General features: G+C 39.0%; 1 protein-coding gene across 4 annotated transcripts in view; it reads right to left on the minus strand.

The window, feature by feature from the left end:
* Positions 1-4,409: 4,409 nt before the first annotated feature.
* The window catches only part of fndc3a (fibronectin type III domain containing 3A), a 235,403-nt gene continuing 217,435 nt past the window's right edge, over positions 4,410-22,377 (minus strand). For 3 of the 4 annotated variants that reach the window (XM_063051121.1, XM_063051120.1, XM_063051122.1), the window contains 4 exons: positions 18,801-19,013; positions 12,313-12,479; positions 11,571-11,698; positions 4,793-7,668 (listed from right to left, as the gene is read on the minus strand). In XM_063051121.1, the coding sequence (XP_062907191.1) occupies positions 7,354-7,668; positions 11,571-11,698; positions 12,313-12,479; positions 18,801-19,013 (823 nt within the window). In that variant the 3' untranslated portion in view covers positions 4,793-7,353. Of the gene's footprint in view, positions 4,738-4,792; positions 7,669-11,570; positions 11,699-12,312; positions 12,480-18,800; positions 19,014-22,377 lie in introns of those variants that run through there. The other variant, XR_010018366.1, reaches the window with a different exon arrangement.

Consider the following 22,377-nt stretch of genomic DNA (forward strand, 5'->3'; position numbering starts at 1 on the left):
TTGTACTTATATTCACCTTATCTTCAATCTATATGGCTCAGTTTGGAATAATAGTGCACATTCCAAGATCCAGTTTCTCTATTCATGTAGAGTTACTTATGTGATAGCGGGACATGAATTAACTTACTGAAATAAGCCTTTGAGAGAACGGAATTTCCTATCCTTATCACATTTGCCCTGTATGTCATTCCAAACCAATCCCACAACTTCACTCTTAAAAATAAACCACTTCATTGAGTGTTGCTCTCCACTACTTTCTCAAAGGGTAATTAGGGAAGGGTAGCAAACGCTAGCCTGACAGTAATACCCTGATCTCAAAATAAAGAACTTTAAGAGCCACCAAGGATCCAAAGTATTCATGATTAGAATACTTAATCTTCCTTCATAGCTCTACTGTCCCTTTATATCTAGTATTAGCTTTTCTTATATTAAGAAATGTATACAGTTAAAGAGAACAGGTGCTTTATACAAACCAGCTGTTAATACTGTGTATCTGCAAGATGGTACCAGTGAACCACTGTGATGTTCTATGGGCCATGTTCGATACTTCTAAGTATACCACTTTTGGATTACTATCAGCATGTAGCTTCCCCTTAAGCAATGCACTTTTAAACCAACTTAATCATCTACAGATTTCAAGATTTTCTGAAGGACTAGGCGGACCAAACAGGTATGGCATCTTTAAGTGGATGAAGGTTCATTACCATGGCCAGAAGTGAGGTGGAGGTCGGAGGGTAACTCCAAGCCAGAATGAAATGTAAAGCAATGAGGCCCCCTCTACCCAGCATCTTGTTAGCAAATTTGCAGATGCTGGAGGACAAAACTGAGGGCAAGATTGCTGTATCAGAGGGGGAATGAGAGATGGTTGTATTCGATGGCTGAACGAGATGTGGCTTTTTCCCAGCATGCCAGATACAGCGATCAGACCAGAAGGCTTCTCGATTTACCAAATGGACAGAACTGTTGATTCTGAAAAGGCAAAAGGTGGAGCTGTGTGTTTCATGATAAACTCTTGGTGATGCTCCGATATGGTGGTTTTTTTTGAACTCGTGGTCCCCCGACCTTGAACACCTAATGGTCAAATGCCATCCATTCTATTTACCTAAGGAGTCGTCCTCCATAATCCTGACCACAGTTTACATACACTAGTGGCCGACTATAATCAAGAGCTTGAGAAACTACCTGATTCCTTTGTTCAAGGATTCATCTGTGGAGCTGAATGAATACACCATGTTTGTCATGGACTTTAATAAAACAGTTATTAAACTGAAATGTGTTCCCCAAAAAATCAGTCTTCCCCAACCAGAAGCCCTGGATTAACCATGAGATCTACAGTCTGCTGAGGGCCAGATCAGAGGCATTCAAGTTTGGTGACCAAGAAAGTTACAAGAGGTCCAGGGACTATCTCCAGAAAGCCATCTCAAGGGTGAAGTGGCAATTCCAGACTAAACTTGAATCAATGAAGGATGCTCAACAGTTGTGGCAGGGCTTGAATACCGTCACCTCTTATAAATTCAAATCAATTGACATAGGTGACAGCAGGGCTTCATTCCAGAATGAGCTCAATGCCTTCTATGCTTGCTTTGATTGTCAAAATGTGGAGGAACCATCATGAACTCACCTAGCCCCCAATGATCCTAAGGCCAACATGTGAGCAGCCTTCAGGAGGATGAACCCACGAAAAGCATTGGCTCAGTCGAAGTATCTAGCCAAATACTAAAAACCTTTGGCTGATCAACTAGATGGAGTATTCACAGACCTTGAACTTCTCACTTTTGCAGTTTGAGGTGCCCATCTACTTCAATCATACCAGTGCCCAAGAAGAACGTGGTAACCTGCCTCAATAACTATTGTCCATTAGCACTTACATCTACAGTGATGAAGTGTTTTGAGAGGTTGGTGACGAAACATCAAGTCCTGCCTGAGAACCGACTTGGATCCACTCCAATTTGCCACTGATGCAAAAGGTCCACAGCAGATGCCATCTCATTGGGTCTTCTCTCAACCCTGGAACATCTGGACAGCAAAGATGCATACATCAGGATGCTTTTTATTGACTACAGCTCAGCAATCAATATGATCATCCCCTCAAAACCAACCAATAAGCTCTAAGACCTGGGTCTCAATACCTTCTGTACAATTGGACCCTCAGTTTCCTCACTTGCAGACCAGTCACGATCTCCATCAGTAAAGGCGCACCACAAGGCTGTGTGCTTAGTTCCCTGCTCCACTCGCTTTACACTTATGACTGCGTAGCTAAGCACAACTCCCAATGCCATATTCAAGTTTGCTGATGACACCACTACCATAGCTGAATCAAAGGAGGCGACTAGACAGCATATAGGAGGAAGAACAAAAATCTGGCTGAATGGTGCCATAACGACCTCTTACTCCATGTCAGCGAGATCAAGGAGCTGATTATCGACTTCAGGAGAAGGGAACCAGAGGTCAATGAGCCAGTCCACATTGGAGGATCAGAGGTGAAGAATATCAGCAATTTAAAATTCCTCGGTATTATTATTTCAGTGGACCCATCCTGGGCCCAGCATATAAGTGCAATTACGAAGAAAGCACAACAGCAGCTGTACTTCATTAGGAGTTTGCAAAGATTTGGCATGACATTTAAAACTTCTACAGATGTCTAGTGGAAAGCATATTGAATGGCTGCATCACAGGCTGGTACGATTAACACCAATGCCTTTGAACAGAAAATCCTTCAAAAAGTACTTGATACAGCCCGGTCCATCATGGGTAAAGCCCTCCCACCACTGAGCACATCTACATGAAACATGAAACAATGTCGCAAGAAAGCAGCATACATCATCAGGGACCCCCACCACCCAGCACACGCTCTCTTCTCGTTGCTGCCATCAGGAAGGTGGAACAGGAGCTTTAGGACTCACAGTTTCAGGTTCAAGAGCAGTATTACCCCTCAACCATCAGACTCTTGAACTTTATTCAACTTCACTTGCCCCATCATTGAAATGTTCCCACAACCTTTGACTCACTTTCAAGGACTCTTCATCTCATGTTCTTGATACTTATTGTTTATTTATTCATTATGATTATTTCTTTCTTTATTTGCACATTTTGTTTACTCTCTTTTGCACACTGGTTGAATGCTCAAGTCGGTGTGGTCTTTCATTGATTCTTTTATGGTTATTATTGTATTATGGATTTATTGAGTATGCTGCAGAAAATTGAATCTTAGGGTTATATATGGTGACATAAAGGTATTTTGATAATAAATTTACTTTGAACTTTGAGCCCTCAGGCTATATGTCTTGTCTTGCAATTTCTACAATATTGCTTAGATTTGGAAATTTGAGGATTGGTCACTAAAAATTCCCAGATTCAGTACTTCGATTTTATTAAAAGGGTATCCATATCTAGGAATTTATTTTCTTCAATGCTAAGTAAAAGAACATAAGGGGTTAATTATTGCTCAAGCCCTCTCTTTCTAACTTAGAGGGAAGTAACAGTAGCAGTTTTGCAGTAGAGTCACTTTGAAGAGATGAAAGCTGGATTATGGATGGTATTAGCTAAGTTTATCAGTTGCTCAACCTTGCCAAAATATGGGCAACCCAAAACTAAATGGGAGCATGATAGGGCTCCAAGACTATGAGACATACTGGGTACCTGGACACTCTGTCAGCATTCTTCATTGGTGGTCACAGAATCTAGTTCTTCATTAGTAATCCAAACTTGTTTGACTTAGCATTACAACAGGAATTCTGCAGATGCTGGAAATTCAAGCAACACACATCAAAGTTGCTGGTGAATGCAGCAGGCCAGGCAGCATCTCTAGGAAGAGGTACTGTAACGTCGACTGCACCTCTTCCTAGAGATGCTGCCTGGCCTACTGTGTTCACCAGCAACTTTGATGTGTTTGCTTGACTTAGCATTGTTTAGTTAGCAATGGATGGTTACAGTCCCTAAGTTTCCTATACTCTGCTCCGTCCTCAGAAAGGTTTGTTTTATTCCTTATATTTGTCTGAGTAAGATTGTCAACCAATTTTAAATTGGAATAAGTATTATGTTGCTTACCCCACTCCATCAGGAACTGGAAAAGCAACTTGCTGTTTGACCTGCTGAGTTCCTCCAGCAGATTGTTAGTTGCTCCAGATTCCAGCACTTGTGGTCTCTTATATTTATATCAGGAACTGGATTAGTAATATTCAAATTTACTTTTTGATTCATTCACAGCATCTGGGTGTAATTCCAATGCCATTATTTGTTGGCCATGTTCTATTATGTTTCATTGTTTCAAAGTGTGGTTAAAAGCTAAAGTGTGGGTTTGGTTTATCTTTGGTCAAGACAGCGTATTTCCTTTTCTAAGGGATACTGGGTAAATAGGTCAGGTTTTCACTACATTTTCTCATTAATATTAATAAATACTAGATCTTTATTTGAATTCTCTAGACATCGGATAATATGTGAAATCACTTTCAGTACCAGGGGCCCAAGCCACAGTTATTAATCTAATAACATAACCACATTCAATAGGACCATTACAGCAGATCTTCCTCACCATTCTGGATTGGAATTGAATCTGTTTCCTAAAATGAAAGAGCAATGTTTCCTTCACAGATGGCAACTGGGGCTTCAACATGTGCTGTTTTCCTTTTCTCTCATTAGTTATTCACTCAGATTAGAACCTGGGACTACACAACCCTTTGTCACTTTAAGGATACACCTGCAAGCACACGTAGTTGCCACAGACTGGGTTCATCAGACCTAGGGATCAAAGATTACGATTAGCACAGTGTGAAGAGGCATCAAACCGACAACAATTTTGGAGTTGTTCAGAAGTTGCTGCAAACCATGTTACTTTCTACTCTAATAGTCTCATCTGCCTTGAAAATCTATTCAACTTGCAACAAAGCCTAAACACCTTGTATACATGCAGTAGGCAGTGCAAAGAATCATACATTATTTATTGTGCATGAATTTTGTTTTACGTATTACCTGCTGATTTATAATTTGGATTTAGATACATATTTCAGAGTCTATACATGTTATGGCAGCTTTACATCATCAGTACTAAATCAGACATAATATAAGTGATATGCTGTATATTTGGAACAGTTCCAAAGTTTCCATAGTTTTTGGAATGTACAATCAATGAGGTAACTGTGAAGCTTTGTTACATTTAAAAACCACTGCCCCTCAATACAGGAAACTGCAATGAGAGTATGGAAAGTACAATTACATTTATAAATGACTGATAATATGCAACTATCAAAAATAGGAATGGACTTGAATTTGACTGTCAAAATAAACTCTTCCAGCTTTTCAACAACAACAACAAATTTTGCAGAATGTTTTAAAATTGAGCCCACATTGTCTTGAAATAGAGCCATCAAAAATCCAACATACGTAACATTTTCTTATAGAATATAGCTGGCCAAAACATTTTGTGTATTCTTTTCAGTAAAGTTGCCAGTGCCACAATAGAATTAAGCAACCGTTGAGGGAATAGGGAAAAAATATCCCACTCCAGGTAAATTATTTAACCAAGGTACATAAAATGTAATTAAGGCTGCAGATTTAGAAGGATATTTTAAGGGTATTTGATTTATAACTGGTTTAAAATAAAGCTAAGGGATACCTGGAAAGATAAATGATGCTTCTCCTGATCTGCTTGCAGCTTTTTTTTCTGCTGGGCAATCATGCCTGTTTCTTTAAAAAAAATGCATAAAGTTGTCAGCAGCTGGTGGCCAGAGGAAAGGATCAGACATGAAACACTCAGCATTTGCAATCATCCAGCTTGAGATGCACAGTATACTTTCTTTGGGTAACACTTGCTAACATTGAAGTGCAACACTCAACTTAAAAAGCAAAAGGGAAATGTAAACGTACCTGACAATGCAGAAAGTTCACTTTGTACAGGGTTTGCGTGCATATATCAAACTTTCACATACCCCTTACCTCCTTCAAATAAAGTGACACATAAAACAAAGTGATTTGTAGCACAACATAACTGGTAGCGCACACTACTGAAAGTGTTAATAACCTAGGAATTTATGTCTATAATTAGAATAAATAAGAGACTAACCAAAAAAAAATTAGAATGCATTGCACGGTATATGAATAAAACAATATTACTTTAAGGACATGTAATACTCTAGCAAATCCATATCTTTATCACAAGACTCTAATCAGAGATTATGTGCAATAATGGAGACAGCATTTAAGGTGCTAGTAAGTATAAATGAACTATTGGACCAATAACAGCCCACCATACACTGGGGCAGAGTTCCAGATGATATCTATTAGCACATAAATTGCAAAGTACTGCAAAATGGCTGACATGCGACCTTATGAAATGTATTATCTTTGCAATATGTAGTGTTGTTTTCCAGATAGTTGGTGCTATTAGTGTTCTTAGGGATTTGCAGGAACTCTCTAAGATTTTAACTTTTATCTTGAGGCTTGCACAGAATTGTTGCATTCAGTATGAATTTAAAATGAAGAATTATTAATTTTCAATTGTAAATCATTTCTTCACTAAAGAAAGCTGCTAAAATTAAAATTGTGCCTAAAATATAATCTGTGAAACAGTGAAAACGATCCATTATAACTTGTGTATGTAGGAAGTATTGTATTAATTACTCAAGTTCGAAGACATGACAGTTTAAGTTTGTCTTCGTGATACAAAAGCTTTAGCACTAAAATATTCTACTGTATCGCTCACTGAGTAGCTTTTATCCACACAATCACAAGTCATTCTTGCTTACTGGCAATTTAGTCCAAGAGGTCCCTCTTCAATTGTTTTAGGCTACATTTGAGAAGAGGTAGGAATTGCACAACTACCAAAGATTCAAAGTTTCACAGTTTGGGTTCACTGTTCTTGTTGCAACTGTTATGAATTTTACCTACATACTCCTCAAGATTTAATACCGCCAATATCTGTTCCTGCAATATATTTAGCACACTGCACTGAAGTGCATCATTTTTTTTCCTTTCATCTGAACATTTTCACATGATCCCTTATAATAAAGCTTTTTAAAAAAAATCTCTGGTATAACGCTTCAACTTCAAACATAGCATGTCAACATTCAGAAGCAGCTTAAAGGGGTCCTATGCAAAATGGTACTGGACTTAACCAGATGTCACTTCTTGTATAGATTGTTGCTACTTTCAACAATCTCTGATGGAACACTATTTCTACATTGCCAGCTTTTCATTAACAAGCAAGATTAAAGGCATGACAATGGCTGAGATGTTGGCAAAGAGCCTCTATGTAAGATTGGATACCATCATCAATTTAAAAGCATAATTAACAACAATAATTCGATATTACAACACAAGTAATACATGGCAGAGAGACATAAAGATACTAATAACTTTTCACTTGATGACAAAGTATTGAACAATGAAAGCAATCAAAACAGAGACTGCGGCAAACAACGCAAGGATGAGGGCAGCACACTGCTCATCACTTAATGTCTGTGCTGCCTTTGTGACTTCTGTAGTGTCTTTGCTGCTGCTGGTTGGTGTTTCATTCCTCTGAGAATATAATGTTACAGTGGCACTGTAAGGGCCCACTAGATCATGAAACCCTTGAGTGCCTTGGCACTGGCGAATGGCACACACTCGAAAACGGTATTCACAGTTTAACTGGAGGTTTGAAACTTGGAAGGTTGTTTCTGGACCTTTATATATCTGAAAGTAAAAAAAAAACAAATAACTGCAGAAGAAAAGAATTAAGAAAATTGGAAGCACAAAATCATACAAAGTTAACTGGTGTCTTACATTTAGTTATGGTTGTCATGATTTGTGCATTCCTTTCCCACCTGGAGTTTAAACAAACTCAGATGAGGAGAATAATACGTTTGATGTTTTTCTCTATATAATTTGCCTTTGTCAAGAGGACAAGAAACAAATACATGTCTGGGTACTGAGGAACCTGAAATAAGGGTGATACCAACTGCAAGTAATTTCAGAAAGAGAAACATACTTCTTACAAAGGAGTTGATAGGCTTTGAATGTACTATTGCAGGTAGTCTTTGCAACAAAAACTATATCAACATTTAGAATCAATGAAAGAGATCGCTGAAGGAAAAGGTGGGGAAATAAAAGGTTATGACCATAATATTTCCAGAATATTGTTGCTGGGGAAAGGATAACAGCAACAGAGCTCAGTGGGCTAAATTACCTTCTGCTTATGCAGCTTTACAATGAAATTTTACATGAAGAATGAGACAGGGGATGGTATAGGAATCTAAAATTGCCAACTTGGAAAGAGGTATCAATACATGTTATGAACATTATTCTGTGATATTGAGTATGTAGCACATATTATACATTCTTTATCACATCTGTATAATTGGGGAAACTAAATTCTGCATTCAGTTTGTGGACTGAGTGGGGGACAGCAACAGGGAATACAATCTCTACCAAATTTAGTGGTAGTACTCACATACACCACCAAAGCTGCTTTGGAGACCAGCAACACCTGCCCCAGACTGGGTAGAGGAGGGGGAGCTGCTGCATTACATTTGGTGTTTAATATGTATGATATTTCATCAAAACAAAATGCATTTGATCACTGGCTTTTAACCACATTCAAATTCTTATGCTCCTATAATAATATATGAATGGACTAATCACTCCCATTCAAGATGATTATTTGCAACAAGTAGCAATATTGTAAAACACTGCAGAATAAGTACACAAGAGAAAACACTGGAAATGTTCAATAGATCATCATGTACCTGAAGAGGGCTTACAATGAATTTAAGGGAAGAGTTGCTCACTTTCTCAATTTAACAACTTCTGATAATTAACCCTTTCAATCTTACAGTTAATTGTTTTGAAGATTCACTTCTTTGTATTATAATTTCAGATTTTATCTCCTTATTTACAACTTTCTCACTATTTACACTTTAAAGACTACTTTGTCATTCAGCCACCTGTCCTTCATCCTACCATAGAGCTTTGTGTTATTCTCTCCGTTCCTTCTGTTTGTCTCTCTGTGTAAATTTAAATCAGTAACCATTGCCTTCCTCACTTTGATTAAAGATCATCAACCTGAAACATTAACTGTATTTTCTAAAAATACTGCTTGATATGCTGAGTATTTGCAGAAATGTTATAATATTGCATATTGCCAGCATAACTGCAGTACGTTGAGTCTTAGAACTGTACAAAATGGCCATCTACACTAATTCAATTTATACTGAACAAAAACAGCCCCTGAGGCTCAACACATCCATGCCAACCAGGATGCTTTCCTGAGCTAGCCCCACTTGCTTACATATTCCTCTAAGTCTTTCCTTTCAATCTATCTGTCCAAATATCTTTTAAGCTTTGTAAATGTACCTACCTCTTCCACTTCCTCTTGCAACTAATTCCATATACCCAGCAACCTCTGTGTGAAAATCTTGCCCTTTCAGATCCTTTATGAATTTTACCCTCTCACATTAAAGCTATGCCCTCTAATTTTATAAACATCTATAAGGTCACCTTCAGCCTTCTATGCTTCAGGGAAAACAATCCAGACTATCCAGTCTTGCATTATAATTCAAGCCCTCCAGTCTCAGCAATTTATGAATCTTTTTTATTCTTTCTTCAGCTTAATCACATTCTTCCTGTATTTTGTTAACCACAATTGCAGGTGCAGTCTTGTACAGCTTGTAGCATAGCATCCCAACTCCTGAGTACAGTGCTCTATTTAATGAAGGCAAGCATGCCATACTCCTTCAGCACCACTTGTCTACCTGTACCACCATCTTCAGGGAATTGTGCTTGTACCCTTATATCCGTCTGTCCTACAACACTCCCCATATACAGTACCTGATTCCACCATCCTCTCTGACAGCATACTCTACATATCACCCACCATGTGTTAGCTACTAGTCTCCAGAATAAGCCCACTTAAACATAAGGAATTTTTCCCCACTCTCTTTATTATGCAGAGAATAAATTCATGGTTAGCTGGTGGAATATTTTCCAGTCAGAAACATAAGACCATAAGATTTAGGAGCAGAAGTAGGCCATTTGGCCCATCGAGTCTGCTCCGCCATTAAATCATGGGCTAATCCAATTCTTCCAGTCATCCTCACTCCCCTGCTTTCACCCCATACCCTTTGATGTCCTGGCTAATCAAGAACTTATCTATCTCTGCCTTAAATACACCCAATGACTTGGCCTTCACAGCCGCTCGTGGCAACAAATTCCAGATTTACTACCCTCTGACTAAAGTAATTTCTCCACATCTCAGTTCTAAAAGGACATCCTTCAATCCTGAAGTCATGCCCTCTTGTCCTAGAATCCCCTACCATGGGAAATAACTTTGCCATATCTAATCTGTTCAGGCCTTTTAACATTTGGAATGTTTCTATGAGATTCCCCTTTATTTTCCTGAATGCCAGGGAATACAGCCCAAGAGCTGCCAGACGTTCCTCATACGGTAACCCTCTCATTCCTGGAATCATTCCCGTGAATCTTCTGTGAACCCTCTCCACTGTTACTAAAATCCATTTACACACAATTCTCACAAAATCGAAATGATCATGGTGGATGCAAGAATATAAATTTGAACAATTCATTACTAAGGTGGAATCTGATTATGGTTAATTATAATTATTGCTAATTATATTGCTATTCATTCTAATATTATTACCTATAGGAAGGAAAAATTTAATTGTGTGAAACAATGGTTAGCTCCATTTCATTTTGGATCAAACAGTCTTGCTTGATCATCTCTTTCTAGTTACAAAGACCAAAAAGGAAATATGTATCACAGAACTACTGAATAATATGATAAAATTACTCTAAATTAGATTCACAATGTTTGGGAATGATAAAAAATAAATAATCTAAAGTTTCAGCACTTTAATTAAAATTACTCAAGATTGTACTTGCATCTATTAAGCCTGTAGTGTTGCAATGTAGTGGCCAAAAGAACAGATTTTTGCTTTATTCATTTGGCTAAATAGGCCAATTTCACATTTTCAGTAGCAGCAGATCTATAGTCCCGTTGCTCTGCCCTAAGTTCATACTGCTTTCGAGCTTTGCTCTGAAACCAGAAAATTTACTTTGGATTCAAATTTCAATTGGTATCAGATTATTGCTACAGGGTATATTCATGTTTTCTTAAATCACCATTATCAACATGTAATTCCAGATAAGTAGTATAGCCTATCCTTGAGGCTAAGAATACTGTAGTTTGAAAGGCTCTTCAATCTGCACGGAATTATACCAAAACAAGGAAAACATGTGCTCACTCAGAAGCTTGGAATTCAACATAAAGTGAATTTCACCAGCTTTCTGGCACTTAATAGTGGGAAGGGCACACTCTCTTAAGTATCACCTAAGAAGGGGAAAAAGAAACCTGCATTTTACAGAAATAAGTGGAATGGCACAGTGGAACGATCATTTCCTGGTCTGAGAAAGGCCTATAGTATATCAAGGGACAAAAAATGAGTTAAAGTAAAATAAGAGTTTAAAAAGATTAACAAGTATATAGGAGCAGAAGACACTACATATAGGAACAATTGAGATTATATCTGTAACAACACTGATATTTGCAATGCTAAATTTTTCTGAGTTATAATCATTACCTGCTTGAATTCAGAGTCTTTGCCAATCATGGCTTGAACGCTGTAAACAATTGGATCTCCCTTCATTGCTGGCAAGGGTTCCCAAATGAGATCACAAACATTCTCCTTCAGTTGCTCTAATCTTGGAGCTAGTCAGAAGGGAATTAGGTTAGTTAATTTAGTGTTTGCATACAATAAAACACACAAGCTAAAATGTACATTAACAAATGATTACAACAAATACACATCAATAAAGTGATTCAAAGCAGTTCCCAATTACAATTAACATAAGTTTCACATCAAATGAAAATCCATTTCTTCAGTCCATGCTGACTGTGATTGAATGTCAATCCAGGTTTCCAGCAGACAGCAGAAGGCATAAGATTATAGATAACAGCCAGCCATTATAAATTAGCTACCAAGAGTTATTGTCAGTTGTTAAAGAGAAGTCTCCAAATTAAATAGGAATTTTGTATTAAGGAGGGTCACTGGAAAATAGGCAGATGTAGGACTTGGGTTATGAGTAGGAAGAGTTGAGCGATTGACGTCGAAATATCAAAAATTAATGGATCATTAAAAGTAAATCATCTGTTTAAAAGATGATATTTTAATGTCTTTAAAATGGTCTTAGTCGACATGACAAATGACAGAATACCATTAGCAGCTTCAAAATCCGAAACTAAGTATATAATTGTTGCTCACCAGTGCAGATGAGATAACAACAAATTAAAATGTCTGTACATTGATATCAATAAACACCTACCTTTAAGAGGAGATGGAGGAGATATGGTAGTCATGAAAGTGTAAACTTCAGAAAGGGGTCCTTCACCTGCTTCATTACATGCCTGAATTTTAAATCGGTAGCATGTGGACTCACTGAGCCTCTGAACTTTATATGTGTGACATGGTCCCCTGTATAACGTTGAATACCTGAAAGATATGCCAGGTTTTCAAGAGTTTTACAAAATTATAAACTTTGAGCTGATCTTTATCATTTGACAAAAAGTGGTTTATAATGCCAGCTGTAATTTTATCTGTGAATCATTGCCTTTTAAGTACTTAAAAATAGGACGCTGCAGAAAAACTTACTGTGGCTTGCAGTTTGTTCTTACATTGTCAATTATCAATTTTCTTCTTCATGAATGGTTCGATATTAATTAATAACAACTTGTTTGGATTTTACCAATACAATTTGAAGCAAAATGTTTTTCCTCCAAAAGAAGTAGTTTGGGAGTGTACCTTTTACATCTCACGTTCACATGTTTGAGAAGAGGCTTTTTGTCAGCGGTTTAGGCCCCAGGAGTGGGAGTGAGTGTTGGTGTCAGAGCCCTATGAAAGTCCGGAGAGAGAGGATAAAAGGAGCAGATTTGGGGAAGGCTGGTCTCTTTGGGCTGTGAAAGCGCGGAAAGTGTCAGTGTTAGAGGCCCACGTGGAATGCAAGTATAAAAGAAGCAGACTCAGGTAAAGCTGGTCTTTATTCAGAGGCTCAAGCGTGAGGAGCACGAGTGTCGGTGTCAAAAGCCTGATGGAAGTCAGGAGACAGAGGATAAAAGGAGCAGATTCAGGCAAGGCTGGATCTTATGGGCTGCATAGGTGTAGAAAGGGTCAGTGTCAGAGGCCTAAATTCAGCTGCAAACAAAAGAAAGGTAGGCTCAAGTGGAGCAGCCATTGTTTGAGTGTGCCAGTGGTAGAGTGTGAATGTTTTGGTTTAACAGGTTTTGGTGTGACCAGGTGAAGACAGTTAAGAAAAGTCAAGTTTTTTTTTAAAAATATGGAGTAGTCAGGATGGAATGCTTCTCCTGTCAGTTGTGGGAAATCAGGATACTTGACGGCTTCTCTGAGGATTACATCTGTGGGAAGTGCATCCAATGTCAGCACCCGATAGATCGGGTCAAGGAGATGGAGTTGGAGGTTCTCAGGATCATTTGGGAGGCGGAAGATATTATAGACAAGACTTTTGAGGAGGTAGTCACTCCCAGAGTACAAGCTTTGGACAGTAGATAGGTGACACCAGGAGAGGTAAGGGGATTAAGAAGTCAGTGCAAGGTTCCCCTGTGGCTATCCTCCTCAGCAACAAGTATACCTTTGGATACTGCTGGGAGTGGATGACCCAAAATATCACAGCAGCAGCAGCCAAGACGGCGGCACTGTGGCTGGCTCTGAGGCTCGACAGGGAAGGGTAAAGTTGGTCAGTGCGGTAGCTGTAGGGGAGCTAATAGTTTGGGGGACAGAAAGGAGATTCTGGGGTCGCAAAAGAGACATGAGGATGGTGTGTTGCCTCCAGGGTTCAAGGGTCCATGATGTATCAGAGTGGCTGCAGGATATTCTTAAGGGGGAGGGGGGAACAGCCAGAGGTTGTGGTGCATATTGGGAATAATAACATAGGCAGAAAAGGGCAAGAGGTCCTTTGCAGTAAACATCTAGAGTTAGGAAAGAGGCTGAAGAGAAGGACCTACGAGACTGTAATCTCCAGATTATTTCCTACACCACGGCTAGTGCAGGGAAGAATGGTCTGATAACATGGAAGAATAAGTGGCTGGGGAGTTGGTGCAGGGGACAGAGTTTTAAGTTCTTAGATTATTGGAACCTTTTCTGGAGAAGGAGTGACCTGTAAAAGAGGGATGGGTTACACCTGAACTGGAGGGGAACCAATAACCTGGCTGGAAGGTTTGCTGATGCTACTCGGAAAGTTTAAACTAGTTTTGCAGGGAGCTGGGAACCGGAGCTCCACGTCACTAAGGGAAGGATCAGACCGAAATGTAGACGTCAAGGAAAGTACTGAAAAGCAAAATTGAAATAACAAATGTGATGAGTTGGACAGTTTGAAGTGTGTATATTTTAATGCTAGGAGTACTAGGGGTAAAGGTGATGAACTTAGAGCATGGATTAATACATGGAACTATGATGTTCAGGCAATGCTGAAACTAGGCTGAGAGAGGAGCAGGAATGGGTGATTAACGTACCAGGTTTTCAAAGTTTTAAAAAAAGTGGAGGAGGGTGCAAGTTGTACTACTAATCAGGGACAATATCACAGCTGCACTCAGGGGAGACATAATAGAAAGATCAGACACTGAGTCCATTTGGGTGGAAATCAGGAATAAGAAGGATGCAATCACACTGATGGGATTGTACTGCAGACCCCCCCCCCCCCCCATAGCCAATGGGACACTGAGAAACAGATATGTAATCAGATTGAAGAAATGTTTAAAAATAATAGGATTGCTGTCATGGGGGATTTCAACTTCCTGAATATCAACTAGTAGAAGGGGTTTAGATGGGGCAGAATTTGTTAAGTCTATCCAGGAAGGTTTGTTAAATCAATATACGGACAGTCCACAGGTCATAGTGTACCTGGTGTTGGGTAATGAGCCTGGCCAGGTGACTGACCTTTCAGTGGGTGAACAGTTGGGAAACAGTAACCACAACTCCTTAATTTTCAGGACAGCTATAGATAGGAATAGGTAAGATCTTTGTGGGAGAGTAGGGAAAATTACAAGAGCATTAGGCAGGAACTAATAAGTGTTACTTGGGAACACCTTTTCTCTGGCAAGTCCACATCAGACATGTGGAGGATGTTTAAAAATCAATTGCACAGAGTACTGGAAAGGTATGTTCCTGTTAGAAGGAAGGACTGGGATGAAAAGATAACAGAACCTTGGATGTCCAGAGAGGTGATGAATTTAGTCAAGAAAAAGGAAAAGTATGTAAAGCTTTGGAAGCTGGGAGCAAATGAAGCACATGAGGAGTATAAAGAAGCCAGAAAAAAATTAGAAGGGAAATAGGAAATCCAGGAGGGGCCATGAAAAGTTCTTGGCAAATAGGATTAAGGTGAATCCCAAGGAATCTTACACACACATCAAGAGCAAGAGGGTAACTATGAAGAGGATACAGCCACTCAAGGATAAAGGTGGGGGGAGGGGAACATTTGCTTGGATGTAGAGGATGTGAGTGAGGAACTTAATGAGTACTTTGCTTCAGTATTTACCAAGGAAAAGGATGTGGAAGACAAGGAGATCTGTGCTGAGTGTATAAACATGTTAGGGTGTTTAAAGGAGGAAGTGTTGAACCTCCTAATGAGTATCCAGGTGGGTAAGTCCCCAGGCATGATAGGATTTACCCCAGGTTATTAAAGGAGGCAAGAGGTGAGATTGCTGGGACCTTGACCAGTTGTCACCATGGATTTTAGTAAAGTGTTTGACAAGTCCCTCATGGGAGGCTAACCCAAAAGATTAAAACGCATGGCGTCCACAGTGAATTGACTGTTTGGATTCAGAACTGGCCTGCGCATAGAAGACAGAAGGTGATGGTTGAAGGGACTTATTCAAGCTGGAGGTCTGTAATTAGTGGAGTTCTGCAGGGATCTGTGTCAGGACCTCTGCTGTTTGTGAACCCTTTGCATTTACCTGGTTTTCTGCATTTATTACTGATAAATTGTGGTCTGATCTTCATCTAAGTCACCATAATGGACAAACACAATCTGCCTAAACTAATAACAAACAATAGTACTTCTCATGTCTTATTGAACACATTGCTTAATCATTCAGAGTCCAGGCTGGAAAAAGAATGTGAACCCTTGTATTTAATATCTGGTAGAACCTCCTTTTGTAGCAACAACCTCCAACAAACACTTCCTGTAGCTGCTAATCAGACTTGCACATTGGCGAGGAGGAATTTTAGACCATTTCTCCATACAAAACTGTTTCAGTTTATCAATATTTCTGGGATACCTTAAATGAACAGCCCTCTTCAGGTCATGCCACAACATCTCAATTGGGTTAAGGTCTAGACTCTGATTTGACCATTCCAGAGACATGGTGCACATAAACAGATCTTTCTTGAGAAGAGCAGGCTCTGTCAGTAACCCTCACCACCAATCTCATCTCATTGATTGGAACTCCTGACTCCAAATAGCTTTTGTAGAAGGTATTACCCCAGAGATTCACATACTTCTTTGAACATAGACAGTAATTGTTGAAATAGTGTACTCAGTATTGACAAGAAATACAATTGTTTGTGTGTTTAGTTTAGGCAGATTGTGTTTGTCTATTATAGGGACCTAGATAAAGATCAGACATTTTGAATAATTAATACAGAATATCAGATAATTGCAAAGGGTTCACAAACTTTTTCTTACAGGTGTTTATAAATGACCTGGATGAAAATGAAGTTGAGTGGGTTAGTAAATTTGTGTATGATACCAAAATTGGTGGAGTTGTGAATGGTATAAAAGACTGGTAAAGAATATACCACAATATAGATTAGTTGCAGCTATGGGCTGAGAAATGGCAGATCAAGTTTAACCCAGATAAATGTGAGATGTTGTACCTCGGTAGCGCAAGTGCAAGGAGACAGTATGCTGTTAAGGGCAGAGAGGGCTGTTAGCAGTGTTGCTGAGCAGAGAGATTTTGGGATCTAGTTCATAGATCCTTGAAAGTGGCTACAGAGGTTGATAACGTAGTTAAGAAGGCTTATGGAATGCTTGCTTTTATTGAGGCAATGAGTTCAAAACTCAGGAAGATATGTTGCAACTTTATAGAACTCTGGTTAGGCCACCTCTGGAGTATTGTGTACAGTTCTGGTTGCCCCACTAAAGGAAGGATATTGAGGTTTTGGAGGGTTGAAATGTCTAATACCAGAGGGCATGCATTGAAGATGAGAGGGGGTAGATTCAAGGGGAATATGAAGGGTAAAGTTTTTACTCAGAGAGTGGTGGATGCTTGGAATGCACTGCCTAGGGTATGGTGGTAGAGGCAAGTATATTAGAGGCTTTTAAGAGATGTTTGGATGTAAAGAAGATGGAAGGATATGGACATGGTCTTGGACATAGAGTTTGGGTGCTTTTGATTTGCTTTTTAGCTGGTTTGGCACAACATTACAGGCCGAATGGCTTGTTCCTGTGCTGTACTATTCTAAGAGAATTTCTACGTATTGAAAATCCAATGCAAGTCAGTTCCATTTGCTCATGGGAATAACACAACAGCAGTTAATTACACAATCCACATTTTAGTTTACTGAATGTAGCAAACCAAGTCTGTATGAACATAATCTTGATTTAATGAGTTTGTGGTTTTCTCTTCACGTATATTGTTATATCAATCATGCAGAATCAGAGTTCACTTTATTTACTTCTCTTTGTAAATCAGCCTCTCCAAGTTTTAGCCCCTTTCACTCCAAAACAGTAATCTTGGCAGTTTTACTTGCTATGCCATTGTTTTCCAACAGGGAAAGGAGAATAAGCTGGTGCATAATATCCTTCTTATGCAAAACATTTGTACTCTGTGACTTCTCCTGCTCATATTTATCCTGACTTCTCCAGCATAGTGAATTTCTAGCATAGAACTACGGAGTTTTTGTCAACTGCCCTTGGTAAGATTAAAGTCAAATTGCTGTATTTCTCAAATAACAGAATATTTCATAACAGACTGAAAAACAATTCTTAGTGAATTAATAGAATTCTTTAAAAAAAACATGGCATGTTCATCACTTGTAGACTCAGTATGATCGGCATAAACCCTCCTACCCCTGCCATTTGAGGAGGGCATCTTTAAGCAGCAGTGTCTCAAGAAGATGCAACTATCACTAAAGACCCTTGCCATCCGGGACACGCTCTTTTTTCCTTTATTGCCATCAGGCTTGAAGCTCCAGAGTCAATGAGTCAGAAACAGCTTCTTCCATTCTGCCATCGGATTTCTGGATAGTTCATTAATCTATGAAAACTACCATGGTATTTCTTTTAATTTGCACTGTGGCGTAAAAACAAAAAAAAACAATTGCATTATATAAGTCAGTCATAAATCTAATACTGATTTCGATAGGCAATTATACTCTTCTTTTGGTCATTAGTACCAAATCTTTATCACACAGTGAATGCTTAATTACTGTAGAACCATGAGAAAGAGGTGCCCTTGGACACCAGACATAAATAGGTAGAAAGGGAGACAACTAGCATTTAGCACCTTATACAACCTCTCTGCCTGTTACAGGGTCTCAACCTGAAATCCATTTCCCTCCATGGATGCTGAGTTCCTTCAGCATTTTGTGTATTGCAACCTCTCTGCCTGTTACAGGGTCTCAACCTGAAATCCATTTCCCTCCATGGATGCTGAGTTCCTTCAGCATTTTGTGTATTGCAACCTCTCTGGCTACTAAAGTTTGAAAGTCTTTGAAACGACTTTCCCTTTGTTTGCCTAATCAATGAATTTAAATTTATGTTAAAGTATTCTAACCATAACAGAAAGTTGTCCAATTTACCTTCCATTCTTATCTTCCATCTGCAAGACATATTGTGTAGCCTCTGATGCCAAGGTTTTTGCAGTGCCTTCTCCCCATTTAAGCTTCAGAGTTTGATGACTAGAAGCCACACATTCTATCCGAGGTGGTTCTGGAGGCAGTGGTTTTGTTTTTGCTTTAATAGTGTGGCTAAAAGGACCAGGTCCAATGCTGTTTATAGCCTGAACTCGCAGCCTGAAAGTACAAAAGGATGTTTTTGATGGTTAAATACAGTAGCAGCAGCAAGGTAGCTTTATAATTATTTTGATTTTGAAATGGGACTGCAGTTTCTGTAAGCAAATGCTATTTATATATTGACAAGTGATATTGGACAAGTGTTTCATATTGTAAATGCTATGTTTAATTGATAGCCTTCATCATATTGCTTCAGTTACTTGTTGAATACTTGTGGGTAGTACTTTGATGGTTGATCCCTGTGCTGGTCTGGAAGGAGGTAGAGACAATCACAGACAGCTTTCAGAGGAGCATAAGAAATAGGCGTAGGCCACCTGTCCCCAGTTCTTTTTCCACCAATCAAATCACAGGTGGTTTTTACCATTAGGGTCTTTATTCTCTTTATCTTAAAATCTATTAATGAATTAAAATGTATAAAACTTTGATTTGACCATCGCTGGAGTATCATATGCAATTCTGGTCACCATATTACAGGAGAAACGTGGAGGCTTTGGAGGGATACAAAAGAGGTTCTTCAGAATGTTACCTGAAATAGATAGTATTATCTAGAGCAAGAAGTTGAATAAACCTGGAGATTCTTTATCTGTAGCACTGGATGTTGAGGAGTGACTTTACAAATGTTTATAAAATTATACAGATTCCTTGAGGTTGCTATAGCCACTACCTATTAAATGCTCCCAATGGCATACGCCTCAAATAGCCTCTGACAATCAAGTCCAGCTCCTGGCCTCCATGTGTGGCTTAGCTACTAAGCCCATCAGAACCGTTTCTATTGATAGGAAAAGGGGCAAAGTGAGATACTGGCACTTTCAAACCAGTCGTTTCGGGCAGATAGGGCTCATCAGCCGTAGTTGGCAGCTCATCTAGAAGGAAAACTCTGGTCACAAACCTCTGCTGCCTTGTGGCTATACCCAGTCATGGGGAAGGGTTCAGGAGGAAACCCTGAGGAAAAATCCGGAGCTGGAGTTCCAAAGGCAGTCCTTCTTTGAATTCAATGCTGACTGGCAACTCCTGCGACACTGCTGGTACCGAACTGTATGGGTGTTTGCCGTTCCTACTACATGGGCAACAGCCTGCTCTCCATAATCGTACTGCCCAGGCTTGAATAGACAGCTTGAACATAGCATCCATGTTCGACCCTGACTGATGGAGGTCTCATGATAAAATTACAAGTGGCACAGATAGGGTAGATAGTACCCCCCCCCCACTTAGGATGTCTAGTATAATTTCAATGTAAAAGGAGGGAAGTTGAAAGAGCTTTGCAAGGCAAGCTTTGATTTAAACAAAGAGAGTGTAAGTTCCTGCAATATACTGCAAAAGGAAGTGGTGGAAACAGATATGATAGCAGCATTTAAGGGCAAAACAAACAGGCACGGGATGATATGATATTGACCATGTGCAAGTAAATGAGGTTAGTTTAAATTGGCATCATGGTTGGTATGGAGATTGTGCACCGAAGAGCTGTTCCTATGCTATACTCCTCTGTGTATCCTCATTGACTAAGCCTGCACAGCACTCAGGGATAGAGCGGTCCAAGTTTCATTGCCCTTTGGGTGAAATTTTTTTTTAAAAATCTCAGTTTGAATTGCCAACCCCATTTTGAAACTGTGATCCCAGCTTCTAAATATCACAGCAAGAGAAAATATTATTCCTGCATAAATTATTGTAACCTTTGTATGTTTAAATGAGATCATTGCTCATTCTTCTAAACCGCAGAGTATAAATCCAGTGTACTTTAACTCTTTTCTTGGACAAGCTACTCCACTGCAGAAATCAAATGCAGTGAAATGATGCATTTCTCCACTGCAGGTAAATCCTTCTTTAGATAGGGAGACCAGATTTGCACACAAATTTCCAGTATCACCAGGGGCACTTTTAATTTCAGTTACTTGTTATTGTTTTTGTACTCAAATTCTCTTGGAATAAAGCAAATTGTTTGTCACCTTAATTGCTTGGTGTATCAACAAAGGATAAAGATGTTGAAACTTTCTGGACTGTAGTATACAGAGTAAATTCTCGATTGCTATCAGTTATGTGTTCCACATCCATATGAGAAGTCCAAACTGAGTGGTTACTAATTTTCTCTTCAAACCTCTGATGAAAGGCTTCAGACCAAATGTTGATCCTCATTCCACACGTGCTGTTTAACTGTTTCAGTATTTTCTGTTATTATTTAAGTGTTCCCATATGCTCCTTATAACTGGTCTTATAACTAACCATGTAAGACCATAAGACATAGGAGCAGAATTATGCCATTTGGCCAATTGAGTCTCCTCCGCCATTCCATTATGGCTGATTTATTATCTCCTACAACACAATTCTCCTACCTTCTCTCTAGGACCTTTGACGCCCTGCCTAATCAAGCACCTATCAACCTCTGTTTTAAATATACCCAATGACTTGGCTTCACAGCATCCATAACAATGAATTCCACAGATTCACCACTCTCCATCTAAAGGAATTCTTCCTCATCTTTGTTCCAAATGGACATCCCGCTATTCTAAGACTGTGCCCTCTGGTTCCTAGACTCACCCACTATGGGAAATATTCTCTCCACATCCATTCCACATAGGCCTTTCAATATTTGATAGGTTTCATTGCGATCCCCCTTCATTCTTCTAAACTACAACGAATACAGGATCAGAGCCATCAAACAATCCTCATACATTAACCCATTCCCGTGAACCTCCTTTGGACCTTCTCCAATGCCAGCATATCTTTTATTAGATAAGGGGTCCAAAACTGCTCACAGTACTCCAAGTATGGTCTAACCAATATCTTATAAAGCCTCATCATCACATCCTTGCTCCTATATTCTAGTCTTCTCAAAATAAATGCTAACATTGCATTTGCATTCCTTACTATCGACTCAATCTGTGAGCTAACCTTTAGGGAAACCTGCAGAAGGACTCCCAAGTCACTTTCCACCTCTAATTTTTGAATTTTCTCCCCGTTTAGAAAACAGTCTATTCCTTACATTATAGTCAGCTTTTTGCTGAAACACCAGACATATAATACTCTTCCTTATTGTTGTAGTTCTTTAGAAAAATTACTTTTTGAAACATTTAAATTCCACCAATTAAAACATTGCTCTAAGTACACCATAAAACTGAAAATTAAAAGGCTAAACAGAGTGGACTTCTTTTAAGGGCTGCAATACATATTGCTTTGCTCTGGTCAGTTCCAGTCAGGCTAAAAGAGTACACACAGTAATTTCCTTCCAAAGTACAAAATTCACTGTGCTTAACTTAAGGTTATTCTAATCAAATGATGTTTCACACATTTTATAATTGAGCATAAAAGTTGTTCATACCTGGCCATAATAAAAGATTTTCTGGCTATCAAAAGTTTGCTTTAACTCTTA

The sequence above is a fragment of the Mobula hypostoma genome, chromosome 6, assembly GCF_963921235.1.
Source record: "Mobula hypostoma chromosome 6, sMobHyp1.1, whole genome shotgun sequence".
NCBI lineage: Eukaryota > Metazoa > Chordata > Chondrichthyes > Myliobatiformes > Myliobatidae > Mobula > Mobula hypostoma.